The sequence below is a fragment of the Haliotis cracherodii genome, unplaced genomic scaffold (genome assembly GCF_022045235.1).
Source record: "Haliotis cracherodii isolate W230 unplaced genomic scaffold, xgHalCrac1.p SCAF_20, whole genome shotgun sequence".
Lineage (NCBI taxonomy): Eukaryota > Metazoa > Mollusca > Gastropoda > Lepetellida > Haliotidae > Haliotis > Haliotis cracherodii.
Genome location: NW_027266276.1, coordinates 5,462,890 through 5,485,000, shown reverse-complemented (window position 1 = coordinate 5,485,000; position 22,111 = coordinate 5,462,890). Strand labels below are relative to the sequence as shown.

Sequence of the window (22,111 nt, the reverse complement as noted above, 5' to 3'; positions counted from 1 at the left end):
GTCATTCATGATTCCTAGTATAACCCTACACCTGTGAATTTGTCTTCATTCACTTAACGCTCAATGACTTTATTACAGCAATAAGTGGTTCGCATGTCACATTTCGCATGTACTTATTTAATCTACGATTGGGTTATAAAACCAGGTGAATGTATTACATTTTATGTACGTGACAGCGTATCAAGAGAGGAGTGGTCAGTTGAGTTGCAAAAGAAAAACATCGATCAAAGGATAATACGTTGATTGAATGTTTTAAATGTACATGTAGTGTAGGTTTACTAAAGCAGACGGAATACACCCATATCTGGGCGTGACATGCCTATGTTAAAAAAAGATACTTTGTTCAAAGCATTAGCTGACAATCTGCTTATTGATTTCTCATTGTTATCTAACTCATGGGATGTTGGAAAGTACCGTGGGTATCATTTGAAAGTACCTTGGGCATCACGAACATAGTTGTCACTTGTTGTATCTCAGCTGACCAATGAGACATGGCACCTATGTGAAACAACTTAAACAAACTTTCTTTATCAGTTGAGAGACGAACACGGGTTATAATACCCCGAAACGCCACATATTTAACATTTTAGATTCTTACAAGCAAACGTGACATCGAACAAATTTTACTTTGTGGATTCTAAAAAGCTCAAAGGATTTGCTTGACTTTTTGCAATCTCAGAAAGGTTCCATTCTGTCAAAACATTTGATTTTTCAACTTTTACACCACTACCCCACATGACATACCAGTCAGTGAAAAAACTTCATTCCTTGATCCATGGGGCTTTTGTTACAAAAAAACGTGTGACCACATATAATGTTACGCATCTATATTTAGAGTTTCTGACAATGTAAAAATTGAAAGCAAATGCCTTCAGAAGTTTTCTTAGAAAACAAATTGTGAAATGCTGGACTTCCTCAGTAATACCATCTACGTAATATTGGTAAAACATTGAGGCAAGACGTAAGCATCTCTAGGGGCACTAATTGTACTTCCCTTTTTGAGGGTATGTTTCCTATGCATATAAATCAGAATTTCTACTTGGATTGGCAAAGTCGAAACAAGATAATTTGGCCAAGAAGTTCAACTTAAACTTCAGGTATATCGATGTTCTGATATCGTTAAAAAAACAACCAAATAGCCAATTCCCTTCCACTGATTTACCCATCTGGACTAGAAATAAAAGAGACCAATGAGACCGCCTCATCTGTTTCATATTAAGATCTATGCATAAATATTCAGAGTCGAAAAACACTCTCCGCAAGACTGTATGACAAGAGGGATGACTTCAACTTTCCAATAGTCATCTTCATGTCGAGCAATATTCCTGCAGCTGCAGCCTTTGGTGTTTACATTTCGCAACTAACGAGATACAAACGAGCTTGCTCTTTCTTCCAAGATTTCCAGGAGCGTCATTCGACTCTTGCTCAGGAGTTACAACATTCAAAGCCTCAGTAAAGCTATAGAAATGTGGAGGCCATTTCCAAATTTGACGCATCAATGGCAAAAATGATGTCCGATGTAATTCCCTATTTTGACTTGTACTATATATTACCGGGTATTTTAATTTTGATTGACTTGCCTTTGCACGTGTTTGTGACGGTTGCACCGGTAGGGCAGGATAGGCTCACCTTTTCGCGAACACCTGGTATCATCACTATTTGATAGTGATTCATAACCACATGCTTGTGATATAGTCGGAATCGTACAGTCGACTCTGCTTTATGCACGTATTTCTATTGAATATGGAAGGGATTTTGTGGCTTTATTTGTACAGCTTCAGCTATATTGGGATATTGTTTCTTTATCATATAATGGGTAGGTTTCTCGGCAGAATAAACCAAAGGATAAAAACGATATCCGTTGGGGTCATATGCGGATAGAGATGCAAATATCAAAGGTCAAGTTGGGACTACTTTCACTGTTTATAAACAAACATGGCGTCGCCCTCGTCATTCGGCGATCGAGTCAGAATTAACCATCGAGAATGTGGATAAACTACAGGGATCATTGCGTTCATTATCAAAAGAACAGTCTAACAAACTAAAAATCCGTGTCTACCAGTGACGTAGCTAAGGCATTTTAAGTTTTGGCAACTTTGGAGATATAAATTTCGAAACAATTTTGCGAGGGCACTAGGCCTAGCCAAGCGGGATCAGAAGGCATATCTGTGCTTGTAGACCTTTGCGTCTGGAAACCTTCTCCACAAACTAAAATATTTGGATTTGGCCGAAATATGTTTGAATTGTTACCTTGTTTCGTTTTGTCGCTGTGTGTACATCTGACTTCACTTCTTAACGTTATGCCAGGACAGACCGACTGTCAACAACGTCTGACCGTGGCCATGACGTCTCATAGACTAGGGTTAGAGTAGCTTCCCTTTGACAAAGGGCAGTTACTCTAGAGGACAGACCGATGGATTGGCGAAAGGCAATTAAAAACAATTGTTGTTTTGCGTATTTGTTGCTTCACCACTGTACAAGAGATTTCAGTTGGAACTATATTGGCTACTGTCACTGTCCGACTGACACATCACTTACCCTGTGACGTAATAAATATTAATGCGCGCATTCCAGGAAGACTCGCAATGTTTCGGTAATGTTTGTGAGAGAGGGAAAGCGATTTTGAAGCACAAAATTAAAGAATGACATTTTATGATAAAGAGGCTTTCACGCGTGTGTGTTTGGAGATGGTAAATATCCTGTATTAGGAATAAACACTATGTATTTAGCTCGCCAAGGCTCGCTAAATACAATGTTTATTCCCAATGTGGGATATTTACCATCCCCAAACACACCCGCGTGATAACCTCTATTTATGTGGACATTGATTGATACATTCCTTGAACAAGGTAACTGCCTGATATTATGCATATAACTTTTATCGGTTGTTATTACGATATTTGCATTTTGTTGCCATTCATTTCCCTGGGAGACAAGAACGGTGACTGATCAAATTGTTCCATATGTCAAAACATATCCGGCAATAGCAACCAGTTGTTCCAAAGTGCTTCGTTTATGGTTATTATTATTTAGCTGCAACTAAAATAACTCGACATTGGAATATATTATTTCGGATAAAATAACAGTTTTAGATACGATTCATCCGACCATCAATATTCTTTGAATTCATATCATTGGGTATTTTCGTACCTAATCACGATAGATTGGAAGAAAATGTACGTAAAGTACACACGGTAATCTTTATTTCTGCATATGAAACAAAGCCTGGCTCAACAGAAAATACAACTTCAGTGGTACATCATCATATCTAGTGATAATTTGCCTCAAAGTTAACATTTTGTATTGACCAAGTTTGTTATCGACTGTTCGTTTACCTGAATTTTCTAAAAGGATTGTATGGTTTTTTTTCTACTGTGCATAATATGATGACCGAAAGCTTCAACCTTTCAACTCGTGTCTGCATTAATCAACAACAAAATCACATGCCACTGTGGCTGCAGCTCTTTATTGTACATCCTCCGATAGGTGACGCTTCGTGCAGCGCAGCGAGAATAGCGCCGAACACAAGTCAAACCAGTCGAAATTATAGTCTATAATAAGCAAATTAATGATAAGAAAAAACGAAGATTCCTGTCCATATTTGATTTCTTTGGAGTGTTGTTTCCCTCTGACGTCGCGTGCTCTCCCTCCGGGCGGACGCTCTGCCACTAGACCACGGAGGCGGTCGTTTCTTTCATCAAGCAACGATATGTAGAGTTTTGTTTGGATTTTTCTGTTTCTGAATATACTAGTAATATTATATACGTGTTCCAGGCAAATCTGGTTTTTTGGTAAAACAATTTTGCTCTTCCTATAGAATATTGTTCTTTTCGCATCAATCACTTAACATGTAACTAATATCACAGTGCACATTGGGCATGGGTGGCCCAGTCGTCTAAGTCGCCGCGATTCGCTGTGCAGAGTTGCGTCCCCTGGACACGCCAGAAACCTATGACTGTGGGTTCGAATCCCGGTTCACCACGATTATGTTTCTAGGTTTGTCAGGACCATACCCGTGCTCGTGGGTTTCACCGAAGTGATAAACGTCGGAGACCTGCATGACTTCGGGCTTTCCTCCCACATTAAGCTGACACGCCGCGAAATAACTGGAATAATGTTAAAAGCGGTGTTAAACCCAACTCACTCACTCACTCCCACAGTGCACATTACAGGGAATGGCAGAGAGAAATACCTCTATAACTGGACGGGATTCCAGGATAAGAGTTGGGTTTTAAAACATTGTTCGGTCATAACATTATTTCTGGAGGTTCGAACATGCGCTCGCAACACAAATGACGTCGTAAAATGGGCGATGTATTTTTGAGAGGGAAGTGTCTAGTGAGTTGTCTCCCATAGATGTAGCTGGACTGCGCAGGGGAACGCAATGGCAGAATGATCGCACCCAACAGTGAAACCAGTGAGAATATGCGGGACCGAATCGTGGTCGTTGTCTATTGTAAATAAGGCGCTGCGCCCCTCATAGCTTTTTCTCCCCGCAGTGTTCTATTGTCCGATAAACAACTCCCACTGGTCGTTTATTTCTAAAATAAAAAGGTCAATAATACTACGATGCCAAGCTTGTGGAACTTAACCGCTATGACATCTATGTAATATAGTTGTATGCACTATGTCAACACGGATAGGGTTTTCGATACACTCTGCTAGTAAGTTATCCATACCAATGGAATTTCTAAATATTACGCGCGTTACTGAAGCTTCAACTTCAGCAAGTGTGATGGGGGTATGATTTTTCCCACGACACAAGCGCGCCAGGTTGCACACTCGATTAATTGAGTTGGCTCTCAACATCTTCGAGATGAACATCGCCGTATATAGCATTTGAGTGGGGGAGAAGAGACCTTTTCAAGATCACACTCCGATCTGTCAAGGACAGCCTCAGCATCAAACAGACAATTTCCATTTTTAGCTTCCATTGGCTCTCGATGTGATCTCTCATTTGCTTCTCCAATTCTGCCAATCTGTTTGGCTTTTCGAAAGGGTCCTTTAATAATTCTGACATCGGGTAGGGTGATACAATGCATGTGTTGTTTCTGATCATGTGCGATATCATTAAAATCCGATGGTAGTTCTCGCTACCGCTGAACAAAGATCTGAGGAAATTCCATAAGGGGTCACGTCAGAACGACCTTTCATCCGACCAATCAGAGCGTCGCTTACCAGATCATGAAAGTGACAGTCGGATTGTGATTTCTAATCATGCATCCTCGAACACTTTTTACACGGGATATTCCGAACGATAGTTACGGGGTTAACGACTGAAACCATACAATCTAGACCATCTATTCGCCATTCCTGAATGTCCTTTTGTTCAGGTTTCAAATTTTTAATCGAGAATTTGTCAAAATATGTTTCGAAGTGTAGTCGCCAATTTGAAATTAGTGCCGTAAAGCACGAGAAAGCTGCCTTCTGATTGGCTCATGTCGACTTCTTGTCAGTCATTCCATTGGTCAACCAAAGTTTGCGCAAGGTCGGTCTGACATGACCCGTTATGTGAGGTCCTCAGATCTTTGTTTAGCGGTAGCGAGAACTAAGATCTGTTTTTAACCAAAATGTGAGATTCTATTCAGTTACCCATAAGGCCATATTTCAATTACCCACAACTCGCACTGACTTTTCAGAAAACTATTACAAATAGACAAAAGGTTCGTCGGAATGTTATACCACAGACACATTTTAAAGAAAAACGTTGAACTCGTTTGAAAACGTTAATCGTTCACTAGTTCCACATGAATATGTTTCACTATTGCTTTGCCCCATACGCGGTTATCTGCCCTACTAAATTCCTATATTCAGGTGGTGTTATATTTTACGAATTTAGTTTTTTGGTATATTAAACGGGAATATGTAAAACACATATACCAAAATGAATTATCAGAGATTATTGTAGACAAAATTAGAAATGTATGAAATTCTTGTACAGTTACCCATAAACCCCCATGTCCCACAGACAGAAACAGAAATAATAAATGGATCACGGCCGTATGGCTTTCGTGGAATGATAATACACTATAGTTAATACATATTGTAATAAATTAATGTCTCATTGTGTCATAAGGACAAGCACGCACGCACGCACGCACATATGTATATATGTGTTGTTAAGATATATTTTAACTATATCTGATGTATGTGTACATATGAGAATATCTTAGACACGAGTCAACATATATCCTAAAAGACAAAGACAGGAGATTAGAGGTGCGCTCAAACATATAGCTGTCTGCGTGTTGAGAGGACGCGAATATGTTTTCTGCGTCTCAGTTGCTAGATCCAAAATAACTAATTCCTTCAGGACTTAATGATATTACATGATGACATCACAGAAAATACTGCCCCGCTGGTGCTGACGAAGTGCAACTGTCACGAATAAGTTAAATAATTTTTCCCGTAGGTATGGATACTTTTAACAAATAAAACTATGTTCACAAAAGGTCTAAACAGCTTTATCCCACTACACTTATTCAATAAATCCTGGACATTTTCCAAATGTAGTTTCCCCAACTCTTAAGTTCTATCCCACAGTGTATTTCTATTGAAGTAGATGAATAATAGATTGTAATGATGAGTGTGCTAACCGTCCAGTAAACATTCCAGCTATATGACTGCGATCTGTAAATAATTTAACTTCACTTTGAGTCAATAACAGTTCCCCCCGTAACCACTTACACACGTACTTCGCCAAATGCATTAGACACGAGTCATTGAGATTCACTTCATAACACGTACATGTTTGATGCAAGAACACCTCGTCAGTTGACGGACAAAGAGGAGAGTCTCTTGAAGACCATTGCTTCCCTGGTTAAACTGCTCTGATCGGGATGAAATCTAAGATCCACATGAAAGCCTGCATCTCCTCATTGTGTCTGGCGGCACCTCGGCTACTAGTGCAGTTAGTCATGACATAACAGTGCAGTTAGTCATGAGATAATTGTGCAGTTAGTCATAAGATAATTGTGCAGTTAGTCATGACATAACAGTGCAGTTAGTCATGAGATAATTGTGCAGTTAGTCATGACATAACAGTGCAGTTAGTCATGAGATAATTGTGCAGTTAGTCATAAGATAATTGTGCAGTTAGTCATGACATAACAGTGCAGTTAGTCATGAGATAATTGTGCAGTTAGTCATGAGATAATTGTGCAGTTAGTCTTGAGATAATTGTGCAGTTAGTCATGAGATAATTGTGCAGTTAGTCATGACATAACAGTGCAGTTAGTCATGAGATAATTGTGCGGTTAGTCATAAGATAATTGTGCAGTTAGTCATGAGATAATTGTGCAGTTAGTCATAAGATAATTGTGCAGTTAGTCATGACATAACAGTGCAGTTAGTCATGAGATAATTGTGCAGTTAGTCATGAGATAATTGTGAAGTGAGTCATGAGATAATTGTGCAGTTAGTCATGACATAACAGTGCAGTTAGTCATGAGATAATTGTGCAGTTAGTCATGAGATAATTGTGCAGTGAGTCTTGAGATAATTGTGCAGTGAGTCATGAGATAATTGTGCAGTTAGTCATGAGATAATTGTGCAGTTAGTCATGAGATAATTGTGCAGCTAGTCATGATATAACAGTGCAGTTAGTCATGAGATAATTGTGCAGTTAGTCATAAGATAATTGTGCAGTTAGTCATGACATAACAGTGCAGTTAGTCATGAGATAATTGTGCAGTTAGTCATGACATAACAGTGCACTTAGTCATGACATAACAGTGCAGTTAGTCATGAGATAATTGTGCAGTTAGTCATGAGATAATTGTGCGGTTAGTCATGAGATAATTGTGCAGTTAGTCATGACATAACAGTGCAGTTAGTCATGAGATAATTGTGCAGTTAGTCATGAGTTAATTGTGCAGTTAGTCATGAGATAACAGTGCAGTTAGTCATGAGATAATTGTGCAGTTAGTCATGAGATAATTGTGCGGTTAGTCATGAGATAATTGTGCAGTTAGTCATGAGATAATTGTGCAGTTAGTCATGAGATAATTGTGCAGTTAGTCATGAGATAATTGTGCGGTTAGTCATGAGATAATAGTGCAGTTAGTCATGAGATAAAAATGAAGGTTGACAGGGATCATCTCAAAATGTATGGCCGCCTCCGTGGTCCAGTGGATAATTCTTCTGTCCGGAGAGTTGAAGGTCGTTGGTTCGATCCACTTGTCGCGTTATACCAAAAGACGTTAAAAGATAGTACTTGTTACTCTTACTGGCGCTCGGCAAAATGGGGATAAATCAAGTACTTGTCTGTATACTGTGTCTCAATCTGGTGACCGCCTCCGTTTTATATTTATAACAATGTTAATTAGGGAGGAATATTAAATTAGCTTTTGTCACAATGGTAATTAGGGAGGAACATTTAATTAAATTTTTTCACAATGGTGATGAGGGAGGAACATTTAATTATATTTTTCACAATAGTGATGAGGGAGGATCATTTAATTATATTTCTCACAAAGGTGATGACTGAGGAACATTTAATTATATTTTTCACAATGGTGATGAGGGAGGATCATTTAATTATATTTTTCACAAAGGTGATGACTGAGGAACATTTAATTAGATTTTTCACAATGGTCATCAGTGAGGATCATTTAATCATATTTTTCACAAGGGTGATGACTGAGGAACATTTTTTTTTATCCATGAAGAATACCACATTATCACACCTGGGCACACGTTGAGTTCGGCACTTTACTGCAATGCCACGTGGTCAGGCATGGCTACGGGAAATCTGCGGGAAATGTGTAACGAAATGACAATGCAAATAATTGACGTGCAGGATTTGAAGTGACGCGCCAATACATACAGACGCGAGAAACATAATTTTCCTTGTAGTAGCCTAAAACAGAAGCACGTTGGATGCCAGTGCTTTGGAACCGGATCTATACAGAATGACCGGGATGCTCTTGCAGGTTGGTGCTATCTACACTGCATTGGTTGCCTCCCCTGAACGTTGACACTTAGAAACTTAGCAAGCCTATTGAGTCTGAAAACACCATTTTGTCCATTTTTAAAGATGTCATGTTTTTCATTTACTGAACAACCACTTCTAGGTAAAAGATTCATGGTAACAATATCACATTATTCAAATTAATCACCAGATGCATATAATACGAACTATCCATGAAAAAACACATTGGGAAATAAGTGAACGTATTATGTACAGTAAACTACGAACACGCTTATAACGAACTGACGGATATGACGAACTGATTTTTTTGTCCCGGCCACTGCTGTATATATGCTATACATATGCTTATAACGAACTACGGTTATAACGAACTAAAATTAGTGGCCCCTTTGAGTTCGTTATAACCGTAGTTTACTGTATTAGGCAGCAGACCCGCGAATGTGTTCATCCGGTTCATTCTCAAGCTATCATAGACACGGTGTAAGACCAACACACATACCGTCACATCGAGATAAACAGATATATACGCAACGATCATAACATTTTCTGAGTTGCAGTTATAACAAACTAAAGATCCAACAATCGAAATTGCTTTACTAATCATCGACATGTTATTTCTTTTTAAGACATTGAAGACATCTTTATTGATTAGTTTGTGCATCCATCCAAACCTGCCTGTGCCACTCTATAATGTATTGATCGATAGATTATTCTGACAGTTATAAAATAAGTTTGTTACCAGATAATCAATTGTTAGGGCTGTCTGCTGATATTTCTTTATAACTCCTCTATCTATCACTCTCAAGTTGTGAGTATTAATATCGGAGGGTTACCATGACACATCAAAGTAATTTTGATCATTTTGAGAGGACTTATTTCCGTTATGCAATTCCAATTTCAAAACACTGTTTTTCTCCTCATTTGATGATTCAACAATATCACAGATACTAATTTCATCGTAACCATGTGTTATACAACGAGGATAGAAGGGAGTTTTTCACTGTTAAATGTCTTGAAACATGCCTGTCTCTGGAATAGTGTTGGACGTGGGCAGGCATTGTTTTTTTGTTCGTTCCTTTGTTTTGTTGTTTAACGCCGCGCTCCTCAATATTCCAGCTATATGACGGCGGTCTGTAAATAATCGGGTCTGGATCAGACAATCCAGTGATTGACAGCATGAGCATCGATCCACGCAATTGGGTTACGATGACATGCATCAACCAAGTCAGCGAGCCTGACCACCCGATTAGATTTTTTCATAATGGTAATGAGGGAGGAACATTTACTTAGATTTTTTTCATAACGGTGATGAGGGAGGAACATTTACTTAGATTTTTTCATAATGGTGATGAGGGAGGAACATTTACTTAGATTTTTTCATAATGGTGATGAGGGAGGAACATTTACTTAGAACCAATGCCTGCCCAGGTCCAACACTATTCCAGAGACAGGCATGTTTCAAGACATTTAACAGTGAAAAACTCCATTCTACCCTCGTTGTATAACTAATGGTTACAATGAAATTAGTATCTGTGATATTGTTGAATCATCAAATGAATTCGGCACTTTACTGCACGGGTCTTTTGTATCCCATACAGACCTGGCAAATAGAAGTCGTAAAATGCATTGCACCGCCTTAGTGTCTCTTTCACATATCACAAAACTTCTCGACCTCCAATCGCACTTCCTGTTCAAATCTGACGACAACAGTATTCTACATTTTACCATTGCTGCCACTGACAATCACTACAAACAAACTTCCAACAATATCTACTGTCACATAACTGTCATCAATGGAATGTCGGTGCACCTTGTTCACTGAGTGAGTGAGTGAGTGAGTGAGTGAGTGAGTGAGTATGGTTTAACGCCGTTTTTAGTAATATTCCAGCAATATCACGGCGGGGGACACCAGAAATGGGCTTCACACATTGTACCCATGTCGGGAATCGAACCCGGGTCTTCGGCGTGACGAGCGAACACTTTACCCATTGGGCTACCCGACCGCACCTCATTGAGTGAATTACACAAATACGTACGAATGTCTCCATTTACAAAATTATGCAAACAAACACTATATGTGCTGAAATGTATTTTGATAAAATTGGATAAAATTTGTTAAAATAGCGAGGGACTTTCCCAATAGATATTTCTCTACATTGCAGTGAAGTGGTTTAGTGTGCCTTGTGCTCTTGAATGTAAAACGGCCCCCTTCACTTTGACTGACGATCTCTAAAAAGTTAGTCTCTTTATACAAACCAGCAAACATTTGTCTCTGTCACATACAAAGAAACAGAACTAAATCAAAGATTGAAATGTCCATGTCACGGCATCAAGACATAAATAAAAAGCAAATAAATTCGTTTTTCATCTAACTGTCCGTTATACATACTTCTTTCACCTGATAAAAAGAAGAATTAAAAACAACAACATGTCACCGTTTTTATATCAATATAAAATGATACTAGATAAATGTAAAAAAAACGACTTTAAAAAACACAAGAAAAACCTGCAAACCCCGAGAATAGGTCCGCACGACGTTTCATTGAGTATCGAGTTTGAAAAAAACCAACTTCCCTGTCGCTCCATGAGAAAGGTAAGTTAATAGAGGTGGACAATTTACGGCTCTTTGTCAGTTGTTTGGGATATATTACTGCAAGAAAAAATAAATGATAAACAAAATGGCGTCTCTGCGATTCGTGCTACAGGCCCTTAGGTGAACAGCAGGTGTGAAGCCATAGTTCAAAGAGCACCAACACCCGCCTCGGACAATGTTTTGGCTACTGTGGTCCAGACACAGTTGTTTGAATGTGTTTGGGATAACCAGCTGCATGAGAGATTATTGACATCATCTTCCCACATTCTTTTTTGACAAAAGAGATGACTTCAACTTTCCAATAATCTACTTTCCCTTAATGTCCAGCGGCTCCATCCTTTGGTGTTTCCATTTCACTCTTGAGATACAATCGGGCATTCTCTTTCTATCAAGATTTCAAAGAGCGTCATACGAATCTTGCTCAGAAGTTGTTTGATCAAGGTTACAACATTCAAGGCCTCAGTAAAGCTTTCAAAACGTTTCATGGGAGACATGTGAAGGACATTTCCAAATCGGACGCATCAGTGACTGATATGCCCGATGTCCTATTTTGACTTGTGCCATAGGGGCGGTCGGGTAGCCTAGTGGTTAAAGCGTTCGCTCGTCACGCCGAAGACCCGGGTTCGATTCCCGACATGGGTACAATGTGTGGAGCCCATTTCTGGTGTCCCCCGCCGTGATATTGCTGGAATATTGCTAAAAGCGGCGTAAAACCATACTCACTCACTCACTCACTCACTTGTACCATATGTTCCCGTGTTTTTTTCATGTGAACAATTGACTTGACTTTGCATGTGTTTGTGACGGGTGCCACCAGTGAGGCAGGATACGGTTACCTTTTCGCGAACACCTGGTATCATTACTATTTCAGAGTGATTCATAAACACATGCTTATGATATAGTCGGAATCGTACAATCGACTCTGTTTTATGCAGAAATTTCTATTGGATATGGAACGGGTTTTGTGGATTTATTTCCAGAGAATAATAATTCCATGATTCGACTGGTATAAAGAAACTATTTCACCGATGGATAATTGACGTGGATGCGGCATCCTGATTATGATGACAGACCAATGTTACCAAAGATAAGCCAGATTAAGGGGGGACAACGTCATGACGTCAGCCCATAATGAATAAGTATTTTTATCGAAGGTTAAAGTACTGTTGGCGCCTATGATCTGCGAAACATCTTATAACGATCCGTCTTTTTTCATCTTAGAATGATTCAACCAATTTAAGGACTGTCTTGGATGCAGATGTACTTACTGTGAAACTGAATGTTCATGAATCACTACCTCCAGGAAAAGCATGACGGTACTCCCGTGTCGATCGTAAGATACAGTTTATAATGATGTCCAACCGCGTCAAGACGCATACATGTAGATTCACTGATAGATATAATCAATATCTGGGCATACTTGGGTCCAATACATCAGGATCAGCGACAGTTCGTGTACCACTTCATTAAAGTTTGCATGCCAAATGTAATCATGCACTGCCCGACCTCATTTGACGTTGATTGCAGTGCTCTATCTTATAATGGATACATCTGTCATCGGTGTTAATCACACTTAACGCTTAGAAACCACCAAATCCAGTACTCGGCGACACATATCAGGGCCACGTTGTTCAGGACTGCCGTAACTCACATACGTTTACATATTAGCCGGGGCGGTCGGGTAGCCTAGTGGTTAGATCGTTCGCTCGTCACGCCGAAGACCCGGGTTCGATTCCCGACATGGGTACAATGTGTGAAGCCCATTTTTGGTGTCCCCCGCCGTGATATTGCTGGAATATTGCTAAAAGCGCGGCGTCAAACGATACTCACTCACTCACATATTAGCCACAGCGCTAGATCCCATTAGTCGCCTCTTACCCCAAGCATGGTCGCCTTTTACGGCAAGCATGGGTTGCTGGAGAGGTATTCTAGCCCTGGATCTTCACAATGGCGAATAGTGTTTTGTAACACTTACCACTTTTGAATTTCAAAGAATTATTCGCATTTAAACGCGGCCCCATTTCTTATGTAGTTCATTGAGTGTTTCTATAAAATAACTACAGTTCAGTGTAATTAAAAACGACAATACTATTTCCATAATAAAAAAGTCCAGTGTACGATTCCGACCATATCATGAGCATGTCTAGTGTTCGCCTGAAGAAAACACGGCAACATATGGTACAAGTTGAAATATAGGAAACTTGCTTTAGACATACTTTTGGTCATTGATGCGTCAGATTTGGATGTCACCTCTACTTGTCTACCATCAAATGTTTTCAAAACCTCTACAAAGATCTTGAATGACGTAACCCTGATTAAACAACATGTCAGTCGCATGACGAGGTAGCAAAAGTCTTGTAAGTCCCCATGGTCCCCAGTATGGTGATCTACCTTCAGTTGTTGGAGATCAATAGCCTGTTTTTATAATGTATTGTTATGTTTCGTAATATCCATTTTATGATTTAATACTAGTTTTAAATATTTCTCAGTGACATGTCTAGTTGTTTTACTGCCCGTCGTTGGCAGGTTCTTTTACGTTTCAAAGTATTTATAATCTTTAATCTTGATAGTCACGATATGGCTGAAATATTGCCGATGTGACATTAAACTTAACTCACTCACTCACTCTTTGAAATCTTCGTAGAAAGAGCATGTACAATTGTACCTCAAAAGGTGTAAAATGTCGACACAAAAGGTTACTTCCGTTTCCGCTTCTCTGCTCGATAGGGTCAGTCATGACATCATATAATATGAGCCATTCTATGCTCTGATTTGCTCTGCCAGATTAACTGACAGACTAGCAATGGTGCAGGTAGACGCGGCACGGATTGCTGCAGGCATTTCAAACTTTGCTTCTTAAAGGGCAAGTTCACACGGAAATGAATCTATTTTTCTTGTACTTTTTCCACATTAAAAGTGTTAACCTAGAAGTGTCATAGACAAAAAATAAAAATATCACAATTAATCAACATATTTTTCGCATTAAAGCTATTTATATTTTTCACATTTACCAAGTGTTCTATTTCCATAACAAAAACACCATGGCATATGCCCCTTGCAATATGACGTCATTGGTTCCAATTGATAAACATTATGACGTCACCATGCTTTGTTAGAGTCGCTTCACGTGGTGTAGGTACAGGTGTGTGATTCTTGCGTCTCAGATGCCAGCTAGCATAGTTTTATGCTGAGTCACCACTGCGCCGGAGTGTGTCGTAGGCCATGTTGTTTTACCGCAAGCTGGTACTTGATATCTTTTGCGTTGAGAATAGACAGGGACCCAGTTGAATTGGCACAAATTACGTCATAATCTAAGGGGGATAACTCAGGCCTGTTTAGCTCGAAAAACGAAGGCCTCATAACGGCATAGCATTTTCACACTATTGTGAGCTTCCTACTTTCACTGTGAAAAATGAGTGTATATTTTCAAACACAGATACTAACTAATTCTATGATTCCGTTTTGTTTAGAAAAAGAAAGAAAGTAACTTTTGTGTGTACACTTCCCCTTTAAGCTGGTGTGTGTTATGCACCAAGATGGTTACCATTATGTATTAGAGGCAGACAGAACAAAAACTGTGTGCGTTTTACAAACTTGTCAGCTACAAAGCTCCAGCTTTTTTCCAACACCACATTAAGAACAGCCATTCAGCTTCATGATGACAGCAGCTGTATGTGGAATCAACGTCAATCAGTAGTAATAGGAGTAATTTCTTTACCAGGGTTTAAACAGAAAATAAATAAAAAACAAATGGCTGTGTCTTGTTTTATTCTGCTTGAAAACAGGCATGCATGCAGTTTGTGTTTTATTCTGCTTGGAAACAGGCATGCATGCAGTTAGTGCTTTATTCTGCTTGGAAACAGGCATGCATGCAGTTAGTGTTTTATTCTGCTTGGAATCAGGCAAAACATGCAGTTTGTGTTTTATTCTGCTTGGAAACAGGCATGCATGCAGTTAGTGTTATATTCTGCTTGGAAACAGGCATGCATGCAGTTAGTGTTATATTCTGCTTGGAATCAGGCAAACATGCAGTTAGTGTTTTATTCTGCCTGGAAACAGGCAAACATGCAGTTAGTGTCTTCTGCTTGGAAACAGGCATGCATGCAGTTAGTGTTTTTTCTCCTTGGAATCAGGCAAACATGCAGTTAGTGTTTTATTCTGCCTGGAAACAGGCATGTATGCAGTTAGTGTTATATTCTGCTTGGAAACAGGCATGCATGCAGTTAGTGTTTTATTCTGCTTGGAAACAGGCATGCATGCAGTTAGTGTTATATTCTGCTTGGAAACAGGCATGCATGCAGTTAGTGTTTTATTCTGCTTGGAATCAGGCATGTATGCAGTTAGTGTTTTATTCTGCTTGGAAACAGGCATGCATGCAGTTAGTGTTATATTCTGCTTGGAATCAGACAAACATGCAGTTAGTGTTTTATTCTGCTTGGAAACAGGCATGCATGCAGTTAGTGTTTTATTCTGCTTGGAAACAGGCATGCATGCAGTTAGTGTTATATTCTGCTTGGAATCAGGCAAACATGCAGTTAATGTTATATTCTGCTTGGAAACAGGCATGCATGCAGTTAGTGTTATATTCTGCTTGGAAACAGGCATGCATGCAGTTAGTGTTATATTCTGCTTGGAATCAGGCAAACATGCAGTTAGTGTTTTATTCTGCCTGGAAACAGGCAAACATGCAGTTAGTGTCTTCTGCTTGGAAACAGGCATGCATGCAGTTAGTGTTTTTTCTGCTTGGAATCAGGCAAACATGCAGTTAGTGTTTTATTCTGCCTGGAAACAGGCATGTATGCAGTTAGTGTTATATTCTGCTTGGAAACAGGCATGCATGCAGTTAGTGTTTTATTCTGCTTGGAAACAGGCATGCATGCAGTTAGTGTTATATTCTGCCTGGAAACAGGCATGCATGCAGTTAGTGTTTTATTCTGCTTGGATTCAGGCAAAAATGCAGTTAGTGTTTTATTCTGCTTGGAAACAGGCATGCATGCAGTTAGTGTTATATTCTGCTTGGAATCAGGCATGCATGCGGTTAGTGTTTTATTCTGTTTGGAAACAGGCAAACATGCAGTTAGTGTTATATTCTGCTTGGAAACAGGCATGCATGTAGTTAGTGTTATATTCTGCTTGGAATCAGGCAAACATGCAGTTAGTGTTTTATTCTTCTTGGAAACAGGCATGCATGCAGTTAGTGTTTTATTCTGCTTGGAATCAGGCAAACATGCAGTTAGTGTTTCATTCTGCCTGGAAACAGGCATGCATGCAGTTAGTGTTATATTCTGCTTGGAAACAGGTATGCATGCAGTTAGTGTTTTATTCTGCTTGGAATCAGGCATGCATGCAGTTAGTGTTATATTCTGCTTGGAAACAGGCAAACATGCAGTTAGTGTTTTATTCTGCTTGGAAACAGGCATGCATGCAGTTAGTGTTATATTCTGCTTGGAATCAGACAAACTTGCAGTTAGTGTTTTATTCTGCTTGGAAACAGGCATGCATGCAGTTAGTGTTATATTCTGCTTGGAATCAGGCAAACATGCAGTTAGTGTTTTATTCTGCCTGGAAACAGGCATGCATGCAGTTAGTGTTATATTCTGCCTGGAAACAGGCATGCATGCAGTTAGTGTTATATTCTGCTTGGAATCAGGCAAACATGCAGTTAGTGTCTTCTGCTTGGAAACAGGCATGCATGCAGTTAGTGTTATATTCTGCTTGGAAACAGGCATGCATGCAGTTAGTGTTTTTTCTGCTTGGAATCAGGCAAACATGCAGTTAGTGTTTTATTCTGCCTGGAAACAGGCATGTATGCAGTTAGTGTTATATTCTGCTTGGAAACAGGCATGCATGCAGTTAGTGTTTTATTCTGCTTGGAAACAGGCATGCATGCAGTTAGTGTTATATTCTGCTTGGAAACAGGCATGCATGCAGTTAGTGTTTTATTTTGCCTGGAAACAGGCATGTATGCAGTTAGTGTTATATTCTGCTTGGAAACAGGCATGCATGCAGTTAGTGTTTTATTCTGCTTGGAAACAGGCATGCATGCAGTTAGTGTTATATTCTGCTCCGAAACAGGCATGCATGCAGTTAGTGTTATATTCTGCTTGGAAACAGGCATGCATGCAGTTAGTGTTTTATTCTGCTTGGAAACAGGCATGCATGCAGTTAGTGTTTTATTCTGCCTGGAAACAGGCATGTATGCAGTTAGTGTTATATTCTGCTTGGAAACAGGCATGCATGCAGTTAGTGTTTTATTCTGCTTGGAAACAGGCATGCATGCAGTTAGTGTTATATTCTGCTCCGAAACAGGCATGCATGCAGTTAGTGTTATATTCTGCTTGGAAACAGGCATGCATGCAGTTAGTGTTTTATTCTGCTTGGAAACAGGCATGCATGCAGTTAGTGTTATATTCTGCTTGGAAACAGGCATGCATGCATTTAGTGTTTCATTGCATTGGACCCCATTGATTACTTATACACGTGTTTTCCAAATTTGGGATAAAACTTTATCTTAATGTTATTCTAACCTCAGAAAACATTTTAAATTCCTTTTGAGAGTTGTGCATAGTTATATTCTGTGGACTAGTAGATTTAACTCATTCCTGCTTTTGTCTCCAGTTATGTGCGTGGTAATTAACAATGTTGATGCATGTATCGATCTATTGTTCAGTCTGTACTTTAAACAGAAAAGTTTCAAGTAAGTCCCTGGAGCTAGTTTTCCCAATCCTATTGATTGTCTTCAGTCAATGAAATATGTTGGACTAAATATGACCTCCATTCATCACACCCCAGAGTGTGGAGCCTGACTAAGTGGAAAATAAATTGAAATTACAATTTGATATTGATTTCTTGAAATCGGTCCCCAGAGACATGGGCAAAGATTGTATCTTGTTCCAAATGTTATCTTTATCATCTGTGATGATCAATATGAAGAGTATTACATGAGTGTACAAAATGAGTGTCAAAATGTGTAAATATGCCGAGCGATTCATCCACTTGAAAACTTGATTTGACCAAAGCATTACAAACGTTATCAAAACGTAGCTATAAAGATGGAAACTGTCCCCGAAACACTGCTAAAAAAAGGTAAAAAAACAACACATCTCAGATACCCGTATCAAATACACCGCCATCGAATAGTCTTTTGTTGTTTGTTTTCATCTACCATCAAGCATGGGTGTATACCTACTTTTGCCCGGCAGTTTACAGGAATTCTGACGCGAGATTCGTAATATCATTTTCTGCGTCATCTGTGCGATTGTTGCGAAGAAGTAAGATCAATGTTTACGCCAATACGCTCAACATATCAATGATGTATGACGTCATAACTTTGGACGCCGATTTGAACTGATAAATAAATTAAAAGTGACAAAACCTTTTCCTTATTCATTCATATAAAAGCAACAAATAGTGTCCATGCCGGTGTTTGCAAAAAAGCGTATCCTTTGTCTTCAGCAACCCATGCTTGCCGTAAAAGGCGACTATGCTTGTCGTAAAAGGCGACTATGCTTGCCGTAAAAGGCGACTATGCTTGTCGTAAAAGGCGACTATGCTTGCCGTAAAAGGAGACTACGCTTGCCGTAAAAGGAGACTATGCTTGTCGTAAAAGGCGACTATGCTTGCCGTAAAAGGAGACTACGCTTGCCGTAAAAGGCGACTATGCTTGTCGTAAAAGGCGACTATGCTTGCCGTAAAAGGAGACTACGCTTGCCGTAAAAGGAGACTATGCTTGTCGTAAAAGGCGACTATGCTTGCCGTAAAAGGAGACTATGCTTGCCGTAAAAGGTGAGGTGAGGTGAAATTGGGTTTAACGTCGCGTCCAAGATTATTGCACTTATATAGCGACGTGCATGCGCGTGTATGTGTGTGTGTGGCTGCTTGTACTAGTCCGGACTGATGCCGATTTATAGTGCTAGCTCACTGAGATACCATGCCGCAGTTTAACATGAATACCCCACTCAGACACAGTATACTGACTCCGAGCCGACCAGTCCTTGTTTTAGCCCCTTAATGCCGAGCGCCAGACAGGGTAACAACAAGTACAATCTTTTAACGTCTTTTTGTATGACGCGGCCCGGGATCGAACCCTGGACCTTCCGCTCTCCGGGCGGACGCTCTACCACAAGACCACGGAGGCGGTCTTGCCGTAAAAGGAGACTATGCTTGTCGTAAGAGGCGACTATGCTTGCCGTAAAAGGAGACTATGCTTGTCGTAAAAGGCGACTATGCTTGCCGTAAAAGGAGACTATGCTTGTCGTAAGAGGCGATAAACGGGATCGGGTGGTCAGGCTAGCTGACTTGGTTGATGCATGCCATCGATCCCAATTGCGTGGATCGATGCTCATGATGTCAGTCACTGGATTGTCTGGTCCAGACTCTATTATTTACAGAGCGCCGTCATATAGCTGGAATATTGCTGAGTGCGGCGTTAAACAACATTCAAAACAAACAAAACTATTAAGAGGTGACTGAAGTAGGTCCCGTGGGGAATCCGTGTTAGAAGAAGCCTGCTTGTTGTGCGAGGCAAGTGAATTGATCAGGGGGTCAGGCTCATTGGTTCATTGCGTGTCATCACGCCCCGAGGGGACAGGGCGTTGCTCATATTATCAATCACTTGATGTCAAGTCAGGATTCGCTTATTTAAGGATTCAATAAGCCAAAAAAACACATCTTTTAAAAGTATGGTTTATTCTGTACTAAAAGTATTTATTTTTTTTTCAGATCAGTGTGACATCATCCCTTTGTGAGATGACCGTTCAACACAACATATCCATGGCGGAGATCAACTTCTCCTTGTGTCAAGAGAACTCAATTTCAGAAGAATACGACCATCTGATCAGAGTGTCCGACTACATAAAACAATTCTACATCTGGGTTGTGTTTGCCTTTGGTTTCCCTGGCAACATCATCAGCGCTATTGTGGTCACCAGGATGTGTCAGCAACGTCTTACAACGTCGTTGTTCTACGTCGGTTTGCTCGCAGTGGTGGACAACGTCGCTATTGTTCTGAAGCTCGTGGAGAACCAGTCCCAGAACAGGAGATTACCCATGGATGACACCAGCTGTAGAGGACTGTTCTTCCTTGGGCTTATTTTCTCCACCTACGCCAACTGGATACTTTCCACCCTGGCAATAGAGCGATTCCTCGCGGTCAGGTACCCGTTCAAGATGGCGGTGTTGTGGACTGTGAGGAAAGGCCTGGTGATTATTTCGTGTGTGTTTGTGCTGCTGTGTCTGATCCACCTCCATCTGTTGTGGACAGTCATTCACTATGAAGGATACACGTGTACGCTGACACTAGAAGGACCATCGTTCAAGGCCTGGTTCTATGTTGGGTCTTTCCTGTACGCCATCCTGCCGGCTTCCTGTCTCTTCATCTGCAACATCCTCATCATCATCTACGTCAGGAGGTCTGCCACCAGACGGCGGGCTCTGTCGGAGAACCACTCGACTACTGTGGCCACGAGAAGAATCGAGGCACAGCTGACAGCTGTCTTAGTGACTGTGGCTGTGGTATTTGTCATTCTGTCGTTTCCTAGATGCGTTTTCACGGTCGCATATGCGTACTGGAATCCAACCATTTGTTCTATAGGTGAGGCGAGAAAATATTTCTTCGACGTCCTGACCAGCAACATCGCCGACACCAACCACGCCGTTAACTTCTACCTATACTTCCTAGCTGGGAGGAGATTCAGACATGCCTATTTCTCGACTATCCGGGAAGTCTCGTCCCGGAAAAGAACTCCACCCAACACAGACAGTGATAGGACGAGATAGGATAATGGTCCTTTTCTGACCCACTGGAAAAGTCAAATTTTAAATTTACGGAACACTTTTATATTGATACTTTGATAAACTAAGCTTTGAACTTCTGACAAGATCGAGGAATTATTCAGATGGGTGAAAATTACGGCTTTAAAAAGGTCAAGGAATAAAACAAACGATAAATCAGAATGTGGGCGAAGATGATTTTCTTTTATTTAACATGTATGTTTTTACAGTCTTTATCTACCTCTGAGATACTAGAGAAAGGCTTTCTTTAAGCCTAAAAAATCAGCAGTTTTGATACATTTTAGCCTCACATCAACATCCAAATTTGTTACTATTCTGTAACTAAGTGATGATATGTACAGTCAAATTAAAAGAAACAAGTTCTGAAAGATATACTAATTCCATAACTTATGCAGACCACGTGGGTCAAAAAGGGCCCTTGTCATACTTTGTCCTTTGAAATGACCAAACTTTGTTTTATATAATCATAAAGAAATAAACTAATTAAATCAAAGCTGTTTCAATGTTGGTTCAATGAAAGATCATGCAACCTCGAGGTCTTAGCATATTTATGGCGGTTGAACCCTTGTACGGAATCGAACCAGGGTCTTCGGCACAACGGTTGAACGCTTAAAACCACTTGGCCAAGCCAACGTCCAAAACATTGAAGTAGATACTAGCAGCAGCAGTAGCCGTAGGAGCAATAGTAGCAGTACCAGTAATAGTTTTATGGTTTAATGCCAATTCGGATGATTCAGATGGAGAGTGAGACAATTGTGGCCACAGCAGACAGGGCAGTGTGATTTTGGATTGTA

At 40.1% G+C, this 22,111-nt stretch overlaps 1 protein-coding gene across 1 annotated transcript in view; it reads left to right on the top strand.

Annotated features, from left to right (window-relative positions):
* LOC139470220 (neurotensin receptor type 1-like) overlaps window positions 1-21,707 on the top strand; it is a 24,632-nt gene extending 2,925 nt beyond the window's left edge. Inside the window, exon 2 of the mRNA XM_071252539.1 lies at window positions 20,247-21,707. Coding sequence (XP_071108640.1) covers window positions 20,247-21,302 — 1,056 coding nt within the window. The 3' untranslated portion in view covers window positions 21,303-21,707. The remainder of the gene's footprint in view (window positions 1-20,246) is intronic.
* The last annotated feature ends 404 nt before the right edge of the window (window positions 21,708-22,111 follow it).